Consider the following 15,162-nt stretch of genomic DNA (forward strand, 5'->3'; position numbering starts at 1 on the left):
CCACCCTCCCTCCCTCCCTCCCTCCCTCCCTTCCTTCCTTCCTCTCTCTCTCTCTCTCTTTCTTTTTTTTCTGAGGTCAACTTTTATTTCTTGGCTGACAGGACTTGCAGACCCATGCTCCTCCCAGCACCTTTTATCCTGCCCAAGCAGTGGCACCCTAGTCCAAAAGGTGCCATGGCCAAAGGGGTTGGGGAGTCACTTCCCATTCCAGGCTGGAGGAGTGGGGGGCTTGGGGATACTCCCCCACAAACCTTTGCCAGCAAGAGGCCATGAGTCACCCCAACCCCAAATCCTGCATTCTGGTAGGAGGTGGCAGTGCCTCCTTCCAGCTCTCCAAACCTGAGAGGGGCATGCATGACCAGACAGGGCAGGACACAGGCCCCCAGCTCCAGTAATGGCAGTCCCCAACACCGGCCTCTGCCCAGGTCACAACCCCAGCCCCCATTCCAGGGCAGCAGAGGTCTCTCCTCCTCCTTGGTCCTCAGTGATGGATGGAGCCCTCCACACCAGGCAGAACAGAGGCAAAGACAGAAGCAGCGGCAGTAGCGGGGAAGGAGCAGGCACCGAGACTGGTGGCACCGGGGCCCAGGGCTCTCCCGAAGTCAGGGCAAGCTGTCTGTCCAGGCAGCTCTGGGGCTAGACACTAGGTGGGTGTAGTTGGCTGTGATACGGGTACTTGGACACCTTTCCGTCCTGATGCTAGCTGATACTTGTCTTTGGCTGCTGCTCGCTCCTTGGCATCAAAATACCAGACAGTGATGGCGTACCTGGTGGCATAGGCTGGTTTCACCTCATGGGGGTTCCGCCGATCAGACCAGAAAATGAGCAGCCGGTCAAAGAGTGGCTCAATGTTGGCTGCCACAGGACGGCCCTCAGGGAATATCTGCAGCAGGCCACCATGCACCTTGACGTCCCAGTTCTGATTCAGGTAATAGATGCAGGTGATGCAGCACCCATCGCCATGCGGATTGTCAACGTGCCTCACGTACCCCAGCCCGTTACCTGGGTAACACGCCACCATGGCCTTGGTGCGCCCATTGATGACGTAGCTGCCCAGCCTCCCAGCACAGTGGCGGATTACAGCATCCACGTGGGCCATGAGGGCACCGATGCTTCGGCAGCCTGGCTCATGGCCTTCCACCCGGGCGATCTGCTCCCCACGGAGGCTGCGTGGCAGGATAGCCCGCTGGCTCATCACGCAGGCGCCCGCCCCGCTTCAGGGCCTCCACCTCTGCCAGCACTCGGCCACCCAGTGCCGCCCCCAGGAAGCTGTCCTTGACGCAGATGCCATAGTACCGCATGCAGGTCACAATATAGCCCAGGGCCAGGCGCTCAGGTGCAACGGGCAGCACCTCCTCCCTCAGCCCGGCGCTGGCCTCGCCGCTGCCACTGCTGCAGCCCTCCCCCTCCGCCTCCGCCTCCTGGCTCTCCTGCCTGGCCCAGGGCCGCTTGCTGGGCGCGGGGGCTTCCCCACCATCCTCTGCCCATTTCCGTTTGGGGGCCTCGGGCCGGGCGCCCTGGGCTGCCAGTCGCCGGCACCCCTTGGTGACCAGTGCCGCAGCACCGTCACTCTGCAGCGGCCGCAGCTCGCCGCCATCCTGCCCACCGAAGCCCCCCCGCAGGGGGCTGGCTGGGGTGGAAGTAGCTGTGGCTCTGGGGGTCCCACTCCCCGCCGAGGCCTCACCAGGCGCTCCCGGACGGTGGTAGGAGGACGGCAGGGGACAGGGCAGGTAACTCTCCACCCCCATCCTGGCCCTGCTAGGCCCCAAGGGCTCTGACACAGAACCCGGCAACTGAGGGAGAGCCTCACTGAGGGGCTGCCGCTGGCGCGGGCTGTTCACGGCAGCAGTGTCTTCATCCCCCGGGGCATGGAGGGCGCGGCCCAGGCCCCTGGTGCCACCCTCCTCCCCCTCCTCCTCCTCCACTTGATGCAGCCTGGGCCGGGGCGGCTGGGCCTGGCGTCGGGCAGGATGAGGCAGGGCAGGTGGCAGAGGCCTTTCTCGTGCCCTGCGGGTGCTTGCTGGTCCCCAAGTCCTCTGCTGTCCCTAGGGGCTTGGGAAGGGACCTGTCACGGTGGCGAGGTTTTTCCTCCGGCCCCGGCGCCGCCATTTGTGCCAACAGCCCTGCGCACCACAGCGCGCCATTCCCCGCCCCACCACCTGCGGTGCCCTCCCTCCCTTCCTCCCTCCCTCCCTCCCGCCCTTCCTTTCTTTCTTTCAACTTAAAAAAAAAATTTTTATTTGAAGCAAAGTTGATTAAAAATTTTTTTTTAGTTTCTGGTCCTTTTTTCTTAAAAAAAAATTTTATATTGAAGCATAGTTGATTAACAATGTTATGTTAGTTTCTGGTCCTTTTTTCTTTAGACTTAAAATAGGTCACTTTATTTTGAGTGGTCAGGAAACTATGGCTGGCTTCATATGGCTCTTCTTCCTTGGCCAAAAGTAGGACAGAACAAACAGTGGGGATCTTCCTGGGGCAGAAACCTTAAATGCAAACAGCAGTTCCCCTATGGCGCTGTTCTCTGTGAGGCTAGTCGGGAAATCAGCAAACTTATCCAAGCTGGAATTAGTGGACCCCCTTAAAGTTGCATAACACTATGTTGCAGTTACGTGATCAGTCAGGATTCTGTCAAACTAATCAGCAGGATTTGAGTATCACTAGTTTAACCTGAAACTCACAGGTCGGATTAATCTTGAAGATTCACAGCAGGCTTTGTTTTGTCAATAAGGAGTTTCAAACCCTTTTATACTGACGCTGATAATCAGAGATAGGTATTCTTTACCTCCCTCTTTGGAACATTCTACACATTTTATTATTTACTAATATCTGTATTTCCCACTAGATGGTAAATTCCATGAGAGCAGGGACTGTGCCTGATTGGCTCCCACTGTATCATTTTACTTAATACAGTGCCTAAGGGCACATAGTAGGTGTGCAGTAAATATTTGTTGAATGAATGCATGAACAAATGAACCAAGAAGTGATTCAGTATCTTCTCTGGGAAGTTGCTTTTCAAAATTGGGCAACTCAGTGTTTGTAAGTGCCTGGGTTCTTAAGTGGGCAGGTACCAAGTAAGAAAAGAACTAGGAAAGGCTTGAATCTTGCATAATAGAGAGAGAAAGATCATATTGTATTGTAGTGCTTGCCCAGCCTACCACCAAATATAATTAGGTGTTTTTGGTGATGAAGTATATGATTACCAATCTGAAGTAGCATTGTTTTAATTCAATGTATATTCATTGAATGCCAGTCATGCATCTGACTTGAGGTTTTTATTAATTGCCAAGATAGATAACTTGAGAGAGGCTTATGTTACAGCCTCCTGGTGATTTTGAGAATAAACAAAAATCTCCCCTTTCCCACTTATTAGTGTGCCTTCGAGTAACTCATTTAATTTCTTCTTTTTGTCCTTGTTTCCCTTTCTCCCTGCTCCATGTATAGTTCAGTGTTGTTGTGAAGCTCAAATGAGTAAATGTATAGAAATAGTTTGCACACTATAAAGTACCATATGAAGTAGGTGCTGCTTTAGCATAGGGTTTCTCAGCTTTGGCACTGCTGGCATTTTGATGCAGATAATTCTTTTTTGTGGGGGCTGTCCTCTGCTTTGTAGGATTTTCAGCAATATCCCTGGCCTCTACCCACTAGAAGCCAGTAGCACTCCTCCCAGTTGAGACAACCAAAATTATCTCCAGATATTGCCAAGTGTCTTGAGGGCAAAATTGTACCTGGTTGAAAACTGCTACTTTAGGACTTTGGGGAGAATTTAAAAGGGGTTCAAGAATTAGGATCCCTGGATTCTTTCATCAGGCCTTTTTTTGGACAAGTTTTATTAGCCTGTCTTTTAATCTATAGGATGGAAGTGAACAAAACATAAAAAAAATTGTCCAACTGGGAAAACCCACTACACATTTGTATTTTATTTTGGACCTACTTAGCTTTACGTTTTCATTGCATTTTCCAAATTAACTTTTTTCTCATGGTGTTGCTTTCTTAGATTTTTCATTATCAGTCTTTCCAGTACCCAACCACAGTGGGCACGTTTCGGGATCGAATTTCCTGGGTTGGAGATGTAAACAAAGGGGATGCGTCCATAAGCATAATCAACCCTACCATAAAGGACAATGGGACCTTCAGCTGTGCTGTGAAGAATCCCCCGGATGTGTACCATAATATTCCAGGGACAGAGCTAACAGTCACAGAAAGGGGTAAGCTAACTGCCACCAACCTTCTTCTGTAGTGAGTGCTCTCTGACTACTGTGGTGGTTTGTGGGGAGATCAGTGAGAAGCAAAACTACCTATCTTCGTAAGCCATTTGGTCATTGGGACGTTCTGCCATTTTGAATTGTCTGAGGATGAGTTTTTTAATCTTTATTTTTCAAACTGACTTTTTTTTTCAAATATCGTCATAATTTCTCCATTATCCTTTTAAAATTTTAATTTCAGGGGACCAGAGGTCTTGTGGAATGTATGGCAAACCCCTGAATAAATGGAGGGTTGCTGTCTGTGTGAAATAGAAGTCATCCTGGTTTCCCTAATATGTTCATATCCTCAGTTATGAGACTGTTCTTGCCTGTTTCTTGAAAGGGTACCTCCTCTAAAGATGGAGGCAGCACCTTTCTTTTATGTTGCAAAGAGCAACTGTTTCCTTTTAGTGTGAAACATGAGGAGAGTGGGTTAAGGGTTGACCTTTTTTTCTACACTATTCCCTGGTGACTGTTGAGTGGTCATTCTAGTCCTTATTTGAATTTGAACCAAAGATTTAGAGATTCAGAAATGACAAGGTATCTATGGTTCGTTATAGATACCTTGTTCTTTCTCAAATCTTTCTGTATGTCTCTCTCTCTCTCCCTCCCTTTCCTCTTTCTTTTTTCTTTATTTTTTTAAGGCAACTCATAGGTTTCAAAGACATAGGAACGTTCATACTGCTGGTAGAAGTAGAAACTGGTATAGTTTTTCTGGAAGACAGTTTGGTAGTATAAATCAGATGCCTTAAAATTATATACCCTTTGATCCAGTAATTCCATTTTAAAATTTATTTTTAAAAATAGAGCTAGATATTTATATACAAGGATGATCATCATTATATAACTCATAGATTCAAAGAATTGGAAATAATTTGAATATCCAGCAATAGAAGATTGATTCAATAAATTATTTAATATGGTAGAATACTATGCAGCCATTAAAAAAATCACACCTGAAGGAGTACTTATGGAAAATATTTATAATATAGTATATAAGAAAGAGGCTAGAAATAGTATGTAAACTATGATCAATACTTCTGAACATGTACTCTCCTCCCTATATTCAGACTCATACCCACATACTCCTAGAAAGAAGATTGAACAGGTAGATATTGACATATTGATCCTAGGGAGTGGGATTATGGGTAAATTTTAATTTTTCTTTGTCCTTTTGTGTATTTTCTACTGTTTCTACAATGAATTTATGCCCTTTGTAACCAGAAGAAATACAAGAGCAGAAGTAAGACTATCTCACGTCAAAGGAAGCGCTTTGCATGTCCCTCTCTTTGACCTCTTTTTCCTCCTCCAGGTTTTGGCACGATGCTCTCTTCCGTGGCCCTTCTTTCCATTCTTGTCTTCATTCCCTCAGCTGTGGTGGGTGTGTTGCTGCTGGTGAGAATGGGGAGGAAGTCTGCGGGGCTGAAGAAGAGGAGCAAGTCTGGCTCTAAGAAGTCATCTATTGAGGTTTCAGCTGAGTAAGTCCAGCTGCAGTCCTGAGCAATCAGCCCTCTTCAGAGACCTGGTTTGTGGACAGTACCCAGGCTTCTGCGTCATGCCTTCCTTTCTTTCAGGCTGAATTTAGTTCTGCTGAAAGGGAAATGTGTGGATGTTAATTTGGAGAGAGAGATGGAGGGATTGATAGCATAGTCCTAGTCTCTTTTTTTTTTTGAAATGAGATTGTGTAGTGCTGTGGTTCTGAATATAAATTCTGAAGTGAATCTCTCATTCCTTCAAAATGGACAGGAAATTCCAACAAGTCAGTTATTTTCCCCTTTTCCTTGTTTTGGCATTGAGCTGATGTCTCCTGACAGAAGTGCCTGAGCAGTGAGAGAGGCTTTAGAACAGCCAGGGAGAGCAAAACAGTTTAAATAAGTGAGAACTATTCTTGGTCAGCAGATGCTTGGAAGGGGCTAATTGGATTGTGGTTATCAAAAGCATTTGCCAGTGAGCAGGTGTGATCCATTATTTTCCCTAAGAACAAATCCACTTAAAAAAAGGTAACAAAAGTCTACATAAAACCCTGTTGATTCTCCATTATCTATATCAGGGGCTCTTAACCTGGGGAGAAAAGTCTTACTTTGAGAGAGTCTAAAATTTTCTTTCTGTGTGCGTGTGTGTGTGCATGTCTGTGCGTGTGCACATTTATTTAATGGGAGTAAGAGTGCCCTTTACAAGGAATCTGTGGCCCCACAAAAAGGCAAAGGACTCTTGGTAAAAATACAAAAACGTCTATTTCGAAGCATGGTCTAACAAGATCCTTTATGATCTAACCCCAAGTCACATTGTTTCTTGCCATTTCTTCTCATTTGCTCCACATTCCAACTACAGTGAGCCGTTTCCTTCTCCAAACATACTATACTCATTTAGACCTTTCTAAAAATTTTCAACATGCTTTCCTCTTACCTAGAATCCCCTCCCTCCTTCCCTTGTTTGCCTGGAAAACTCTTCCTTATCTTCCAAGACCCTGATGAAATGTCCGCTTCTCAAGAGTTTCCCTGACTCTTTCAGGGAAAACTGATCACTCCCTCCTTTTTGCTGCCACAGCAGTTTGACCTTAACTCTATGAAAACATTTACCACATTGTATTCTAACAAAATGATCTCAAGGGACCATGTTTTATTTATGTCTTTAGCCCAGCACAATGCCTCTGTCATGGTTGGTGCTCAGTACTTTTCTAAACGAACAATTGTGACTGGCTCCTATTTATTGAGCACTTACTATGTGCCAAGCACTGTGGTACCTGTTTTACACGTGCTTATTTTGCATTTTTACTCTTAACCACTACCCTTTAAGTGTAGCTGGTAATATCTGCATTTTGTAGATGTGGAAATAGGTTCCTGGAGCTTAAGTAATTTGCCCAGTCACCCTGCTAGTAAGTGGCAGAACTGAAATTGAAAAACAGACCTGTCTGACTTCAACGCTTGTCCTCTTAAGTGCTCTACCATACTGAGGATAGTGAGTGTTCACATTTGGTTTGTCCTCTTTCTACAGCACTGACCAGGAGAAGAATGACTGCATGGCAAAGCTTTGTGTCCATTGTGCCGAGTGCCTGGTAAGTCCATGCCATTTCTTCTGTTCACTGTTCATGCTTCATTTTCCTGCTTAATTAAGGAATCCTTCACCCTCAGAGGCAGCAGAGGATATGCAGATAGGTCTAAAGCAAAGTATGAACCAAGGTCTTCCCCAGAGCATTTTGGTCTCAGGGGACCCCCACCAATTCTAACCATTATTTTATTTTCTGTCTTACGGGCAGAGAGTGGTGTCCTTAGGTAAGGGAAGGGGATTGTGTAGGCAGCCTCTGCTGACTGACAGGGAACATCCTGAAAGAGGAGTGTCCTATGCTGCTGAGGTCATACTAGGAGACCTGGTTGGACTGGCTGAACCTAAAATCCTGAACTGAACTTTTCTTCTGAACCTCAGTTTTCCCCAGGGAATTTAGAGTGCTATAAACTTTTAGGTGACTTGATGGCATTTGTCAATAAGAAATACCCATGTTGGAAGGCTTGAGTTTTGATTTACATTTCAGAAAACTGTCATCCCTCCCCCTTTGGGTGCTTGCTGTGACTGGTAGGCTTGTGTAGCTGTTCCAGGATCCTAGGAGGGAGAGAGACTCTCTGATGTGGTACTGTTGGAAACAGGTCAAAAGCAACTCATGATCTAATACAAAGCATACCTGTCATTTCAGGGTTTAAACTTGAGCCTTCTTTGTACTTACTGCCAAATTCAGCCCTTGGCCGGATGACCGCAGCCCAATTACTCACCACAGTGTTCCTTTTTCTCTTTCTCTCACGTACTTGAGTATTATAGGTAAGATGAGAGAAAGGTTGATAGTGCCAGTGGATAGGATCTAATTCCAACCCTTTGGGATTTGAATATTTTGATAACAAAAAATAAGCTAATGTCCTGAAACTAATACATCATTATTAATCAACTGTACTCCAACATAAAGTAAAAATTAAAAAACAGAAAAAAGAATCACTTTGCTGTACACCTGAAACTAACACATTGTTAATCAACTATACTCCAATATAAAATAAAAATTAAAAAAAGTAAATAAACTAAATAAGCTAATGTTCATAAGATTATTGTCCACATTTCAGATATTGATTTGTTCAACAGTTATTCTTCGAGCATGTATCTGACATGCCCCAGCTGTGATTTTAGGTACTTAGGAAACAACAGTGAACAAAACTGACAAAAATCCCTGCCCTCAGAAGAAATTACATTCTTTCCATTCCTGGAAAACTCTCATCATCTGAGACACAGTTGAAATGTTACCTTCTCTTAAATTGGGGTACAAACAATAACAAACTAAATCTTTTAAAAATTAGTAAAATATATAGTATGTCAGATTGTGCTTAATGCTGTGGAGAAAAAATAAAATAGGAAAGGGAGATCGAATGGCTGGATAAGGGGGTATGGTACCAAATAGGATGGTTGGGGGAGTTCCCTGGCGGTCCAGTGGTTAGGACTCTGTGCTTTCACTGCCGGAGCCCAGGTTCAATCCCTGGTCTGGGAACTAAGATCCCGCAAGCCGCAAGGTGTGACTTAATAAATAAATAAATAAATAAATAAATAAATAAATAAATAAATAAATAGGATGGTTGGGGACACCCTAACCAAAATGATATTTGAACAAACACCTAAAAGTAGAAGCAAGCGACATGGCTATCATGGAGGAACATTTCAGGCAGAGGAAGTGGTTGGTGCAAGGACTCTGGGGAGAGGCCATGATTGGCATGTTCTAGGAGCAGCACAGAGGCCAGTGTTGCAGGAATGAAGTGAGCAAGGCAAAGAAGAGTATTTCTTCAGAAATGTCGTATCTTATAGAACATTATAGTGATTGTAATCATCTAGAATTTTATTCTTTTTTTAAAATAAATTTATTTTATTTTTGGCTCCATTGGGTCTTTGTTGCTACGCATGGGCTTTCTCTGGTTGCGGCGAGCGGGGGCTACTCTTCATTGCGGTACACAGGCTTCTCATTGCGGTGGCTTCTCTTGTTGTGGAGCACAGCTCTAGGTGCGCAGGCTTCAGTAATTGTGGCACGCGGGTTCAGTAGTTGTGGCTCACGAGCTCTAGAGCGCAGGCTCAGTAGTTGTGGCACATGGGCTTAGTTGCTCTGCGGCATGTGGGATCTTCCCGGACCAGGGCTCGAACCCGTGTCCCCTGCCTTGGCAGGTGGATTCTTAACCGTTGCACCACCAGGGAAGCCCTAGAATTTTATTCTTAATGAAACAGAATCCACTGGAAGTTTTTGAGAAGGGAACACTTTGAACCGATGTATGTTTTAAAAGGATAATTCTGGCTTCTCTGTTAAAAATAGGTGGTGAGGGACCATGATAGAAACAGAGTGCAATTAAGAGACTTTAGCAATAATGCAAGTAAGGGAAGAGGGTGATGATTTGGACCAAGGTGGTGGTGGTGGAGGTGATGAGGAGTAGCTGTTTTCTGGTTATAGTTTGTAGGTAAAGCCAGAAGGACTTCTTGCTGAGTTGCATGTGTGTGTGAAAGAATGAGAGAAGTTAAGGATAAATCCAAGGTTCTTGACTTGAGCAACTAGTAGAACAGAGTTGCCATTTTCTAATATGTACAAGCCTGTGGAACAAGCTTTAGGGGAGTGGGTTTGGATATATTAAATTTGAAATACTTATTAAACATTCAAGTGGAGATGTGGAGTAAGCAATTGGTTATATGGGTGTGGTGTTCAGAAGAGAGGTCTAAAATGGAGATATAAATTTAGGAGTTATTAATATATAGAGACTGGTAGAGATATTTCCACCAGGGAAATGAGAGTAGATAGAGAGGAACTCAAAGGACTGAGCCCTGGAGCTCTCCAAGCTTTATAGATGGGGGAGATGAGGAGAAATTAGCAAAGGAGGCTGAGAAGGAATGTCCAGTGAGGTGGGAGGAAAACCTGGAGAGCTCTGTATCCTGGGAGCCAAATGAAGAAAGCGTTTCAAGGAAAAGAAAGTGATTAACTGTGTCAATTGTTCCTGAGTCGGGTCAAGTAAAGTGAGAACTGAGACTTGATTACTGGATGATCTGGTAACGTGGAAGTCATTGGTAGCCTTGGCAAAAGCAGCTTCAGTGGAATAGTGGGGATGAAAGCCTGACCGAGGTAGGGTCAAGAAAGAATACAAAGAGATGTATTGCTGAGAGTGGGTATAAATGACACTTTCAAGGAGTTTTGCTGTGGAGGGATGCAGAGAAATAGGACAATAGGTAGAGAGAGGTGTGTGTCAAGAGTTGCTCTTCTTTTTACGATGGGAGAAATTACAGTACATTTGTATGCTGATGGGAATGAGCCAGTAGAAAAGGAAAATTTGATGTTACAGGAGAGGAGGGAGGATTGCTGGAGTGACTTCAGGATCTAGTGTACCAGTGGAGATGTTGGCCTTAGATAAAAGCAGCGAGAATGTATCCATACGAAGAGTAAGGAAGGCCAAGTAGGTGGGCCCAGATGCAGGTGGGTGGGTAAATATGATGGGAGCTTGTGGAAGTTCCCTACTGACTGTTTCTCTGTTCCCAATGATGGGAGAAATTAAGGTCATCAGCTGAGAATGAAGTGAACCGAAGGTGTTGGAGGTTTGGAGAAAGAGGGAAAGATATGAAAATAGTCATCTAGGAGAGTAGGAGAATGAGTGGACTAGAGAAATGGGGTATGCCAGGTAGTACTAATGGCCTACTTGAGCTTAGAAGTAATGAATACAAGTTTGAACAATAAAGATAAGAATAAGAATAATAGTGATAGTTCATCATGAATGAGTGCTTACAAGTTGCCAGGCACAGTGATGGAAACTGAGGTTTAAAGAAGTTAAATAACTTTACTCAAGGTCACATAGCCAACAAGGGGTGGAGCTGGGATTGGAACCCAGAGGTAGACTGACTCGTAGCCTAAACTCCTAGCTACAGTCTTGCACAGTTTGCTATAGGCAGGCATCTTTTCATGTGTGTTGAGGTTTTAAAAAATAATCACCAAGGAAAAGGGAACCCTTAGGGTTTCAAAGCAGAAATCAGCCCAATAGATGCCAATTATAATGAGGCCCTGTGATGCTTCTTGGGAATTTAGGTGGGTTGAGTCAGTGCCATTTCACTGTTGATGTCTCCCCTAGCCAAGTTCCATTTGGGGGACCCTAACGTGTGGTCTTTGCCTGAATTCTGACTGCGGCATTGTGCTTCATATACACACCATAACTACTGTTCTTTCCTCTCCAGGATTCGGACTATGAAGAGACATATTGATGAAAGTTTGCATGATAGAAGAAGAGTCACCTAATAACAGAAAATATCCCATTCCACTGGCAGCTAAAGCCTCCCAGAGAAGTGGAGCTGGCTTGGACAGTAGTGATGGAGAATTCTGGAAGCCATCAGTGAAGACTTAAGGAGCCATTTATTTATTGAAGAAATGTTCTTTTTGTATTTATAAACTGTTCAAAAACTCTCAGAAGAAACTCATAACTACCCCTTTTAATAACTTATACTCTAATTGAATGAAGGAATTCTTAAATAGAAAGATACTTTTTGTTTTTGCCTTTGCTCTTGAATGTATTACATGTTTTCTTCAATTTTTTGAGAGAGAATCCTAGATGTTGGCCACACTGCTGATGCCAAAATATATACATATATTTAATGAAATGGAGCTTGGAGCTTCCTGATGTGCTCCCAGGCAAAATGTTTGTCTGGGATAGCTATTCTTTGTTTTTTGCTCCATGAACATTTTCAGCTGTGAGTTAGCATACAGCATATACTCATTGGTTTAATTATCTCATCATCAATTGTGTTTGGGAGGCTTGGAGTGCATAACCCCAGTTTTTTTTTAGAGTTGGTAGGCTCGGAAGTCAGTGGTTTACTTTGACTGGGTTTTTAAAGTGTTAAAGTGCATTCAGTTTACAATTAAGGAAAGAAATGATGAGATAGAGGGATTCCTTTCTATTGTCTTACTAGGTGCAATTTGTTATTTTACTTTCTTACAGCTGGCTGATTTATGATTTCCTTCTTGGCTTTTCAGATCAGAGGCAAGAAAAACTCTTCAAAAGGTTTTTAGTGGGGCTAAGTAGACTGTTTTACCAATAATTTGCAATGAAATCATCTTTTAACCTATGCTGTTCTTCAAAAGTTGTTTGATTTCTAAAATGCGGAAAATATGAGCAAACTAATGTATTTAAAAACTGTTTTCGCATAATATTTGAGATAACGAAGTGAAGGTGTGAATAACCTATACTTCCTCCTTCTGTTCTCTTGATACCTTCTGTTAGCTTCCTCCATTCTACTGCAGCAACATATTTCAAATTTTAATTTACATGGGATTTTCTATAAGCCATTAAGAAATATGTATGAGCAACAAATACTGAGCCTGTGCGCCCCAACTACTGAGCTCGCGCGCCTAGAGCCCGTGCTCCACAATAAGAGAAGTCACCACATTGAGAAGCCCACGCACCGCAACGAAGAGTAGCCCCCGCTCACTGCAACTAGAGAAAGCCCAGCAACGAAGACCCGATGCAGCCAAAAATAAAAATAAATTAAAAAAAATATGTATGACATATCAGGAAGGGTTGACTGTGCAGTCCTCTGTAATAGAGGGATAGAGTTCACCTCTTAATTATGAGAGACAAAAATTATCCTCTCTTCCCATCTTTGATTTTTTAACAGGATAGCCTGTTTCCATGATTTTTTTTTTTTTTTTTTTTTTTTTTTTTTTTGCGGTACGGGGGCCTCTCACTGTTGTGGCCTCTCCCGTTGTGGAGCACAGGCTCCGGACGCGCAGGCCCAGCAGCCATGGCGCACGGGCCCAGCCGCTCCGCGGCATGTGGGATCTTCCCGGACCGGGGCACGAACCCATGTCCCCTGCATCAGCAGGCGGACTCCCAACCACTGTGCCACCAGGGAAGCCCATGATTTTTTGCTAGGTGGCTCAGGAGGTTTCCATATTATAGCTAAATACACTGTATGCTGTACAAAAATCACTTTTATATTTTTTTGCTAAGATCTATTTTTAAAAATTTGGGTTATTAGTTCTCATAGGCTTGGCCTGGCCTCTTTTGTTAATCTAGTCCATCGATTAGAGAGTCTTGATTAGTTAATAGATGTTATGATTTACCTCTGGTCATATAAAGAAGAGGCAAAGGCAAGATTGGCAGTCTACATTTCCAGTGGTTAAATCTCACAGTCTTGGGCTACTTGTTAAGTATGTGGATGTCTAGGGCCAATCTAGTGAGACAATCTGACACCTCAACACAGAGAGGAAATCAATTTGAGCAATGAAAGTAAATAATTTGGGCTCTAGGACATTTGAAGATAGAGGTCTAGCTGTGAGGTAGAATTTTTGTGGGTCCTCATTTCTTTGAGAAAGAGATCATGTTATAGGAACCCAGGTAAAGTCACATCCCATTGAATAAAGAACGAGTTTTGGCTGAGTTTTCTTGTAATTTCTTTTCAGGCATGTTATGAGGATTAATACAGTGGGATATGTTTATCACAGTCTTAGGGCTGCTCTCAGTTTCCTTCTTCAGTCCTTATATTGAGGTCTGGGTTACAGCTTTTTTTCTTCAAAGGAGCACAAAGCAGTGTTGGGACACATGCCTTTTAAGGATGGAAGGAAGATTAAGTTTTTTCTTTTTTTAACTTACTGTTTCAATATCTTCTAAGGTGCTATTCTATTTTTCTTTTTGCTGCTCCATGAGTTCTTATCACATTGTATGGAGACCAGCCTTGTCTAGAAAGGGAATTGAATTCTGAAAGCTTCAGAGAGGCTTAAAAGCCTTTCAGAATTTTTCTTTGCCTGCTGAAGTCTTTACTTGTGGTTACATTACCTTATGAGTTTTGTCCATTGAACTCTTAATTCTGTTACCAAATGTGAACTTATAAAATGCTTTGTGTTTCCCATGTGGCTTGAGGTAACAGACCTCAAGCTTCTTGGGGGCACATTCTCTGCAGCTCTCAAACTGGACTCTGGGGGGATGTTGCATGAGGGGATGTTGCACGTCCTTGTTTAGAAAAAATTCTGGTGGCCAAATCCTGAATCTGAATATTCTTGTGTGTCACTCAGTTATGGTTCCAAAGGGGACCTGTAAGAAGACCAGTAGGGCATGGACCAAGACTCTCATTTAATTGCACAATTTAGAACTTTGCTGCAAGACGAGGCAGCTCCAACCCTTTGACTCCAGTGTTGAACTGTTAACTGCTGCATTTCACTGTGTTTTTTGTTTGTTTGTTTGTTTTTGTAGGAGGGTATGCACTATTGGGTCATGCACACAGACGTGTAACTCTTGAGATCTTTACCACGTCATAGTTAATAAACTTCTTTGCACTTTCTGGCTACTTTTTGGTGTATATCTACATATTAGATGAGAGCTGTCCTGTGAAAGAGAAGGGGGGTGGTTTGTGATTTTCAGCATCAAATAACCATTCATCTCTGAGCTGTACCCCAGCAAGAATCTGCATAGATTCCGAGGGGTGCTGCAGCCAGCTCACACCATAAGAGCTGATTGTTAAATTTTTAGGAATTTTGCAGGCCAATTGTTAAAGTGTTGGTAGCTTAAAATAGGCCATAGTGGGGGTATTTACTCAGTTGCTGGTTTATCAGCACACCAGTTCTCAAGAACCATGCAGCATAGCCCTGGTAAAGAGCAAGCATTCAACAACTTCTCAAATGATACAGGACAAGTTCCAAAAAACAAGTATGCCCATGTGTAAGTCAAGCCAGTGCAGGCAAGGTTGAAGGCGCATACACTGAGAACACTTATTTTGAAGTGGCGACTTAAAAGTAAAATATACCTCAACGTGAAGAAGCTTTGAGTTTTTATCTAGTCACTCACAGGATTCTCTGGGGGAATAAAATGCTTCTTGTATTCTAGAAATGCTGATATCACATGGTCGGTGGAAATTGACATGCCTAGGTGGTGAGTTGGAGGACTGG

General features: G+C 43.7%; 2 protein-coding genes across 2 annotated transcripts in view; one reads left to right on the forward strand and one right to left on the reverse strand.

Moving 5' to 3' along the window:
- Positions 1 to 14,686, forward strand: part of MPZL3 (myelin protein zero like 3) — a 26,347-nt gene extending 11,661 nt beyond the window's left edge. Inside the window, exons 3-6 of the mRNA XM_007123907.4 lie at positions 3,995 to 4,205; positions 5,554 to 5,719; positions 7,236 to 7,296; positions 11,463 to 14,686. Coding sequence (XP_007123969.1) covers positions 3,995 to 4,205; positions 5,554 to 5,719; positions 7,236 to 7,296; positions 11,463 to 11,489 — 465 coding nt within the window. The 3' untranslated portion in view covers positions 11,490 to 14,686. The remainder of the gene's footprint in view (positions 1 to 3,994; positions 4,206 to 5,553; positions 5,720 to 7,235; positions 7,297 to 11,462) is intronic.
- On the reverse strand, positions 503 to 2,144 carry LOC102980037 (prolyl hydroxylase EGLN2-like). The gene is given in 3 exon segments (XM_055091470.1): positions 503 to 1,193; positions 1,195 to 1,955; positions 2,073 to 2,144. Coding segments are annotated over 3 exon segments (1,383 nt in total). The 3' UTR covers positions 503 to 643.
- Positions 14,687 to 15,162: the final 476 nt, after the last annotated feature.

Source organism: Physeter macrocephalus, chromosome 16 (genome assembly GCF_002837175.3).
Source record: "Physeter macrocephalus isolate SW-GA chromosome 16, ASM283717v5, whole genome shotgun sequence".
In the NCBI taxonomy this organism is placed as follows: Eukaryota; Metazoa; Chordata; class Mammalia; order Artiodactyla; family Physeteridae; genus Physeter; species Physeter macrocephalus.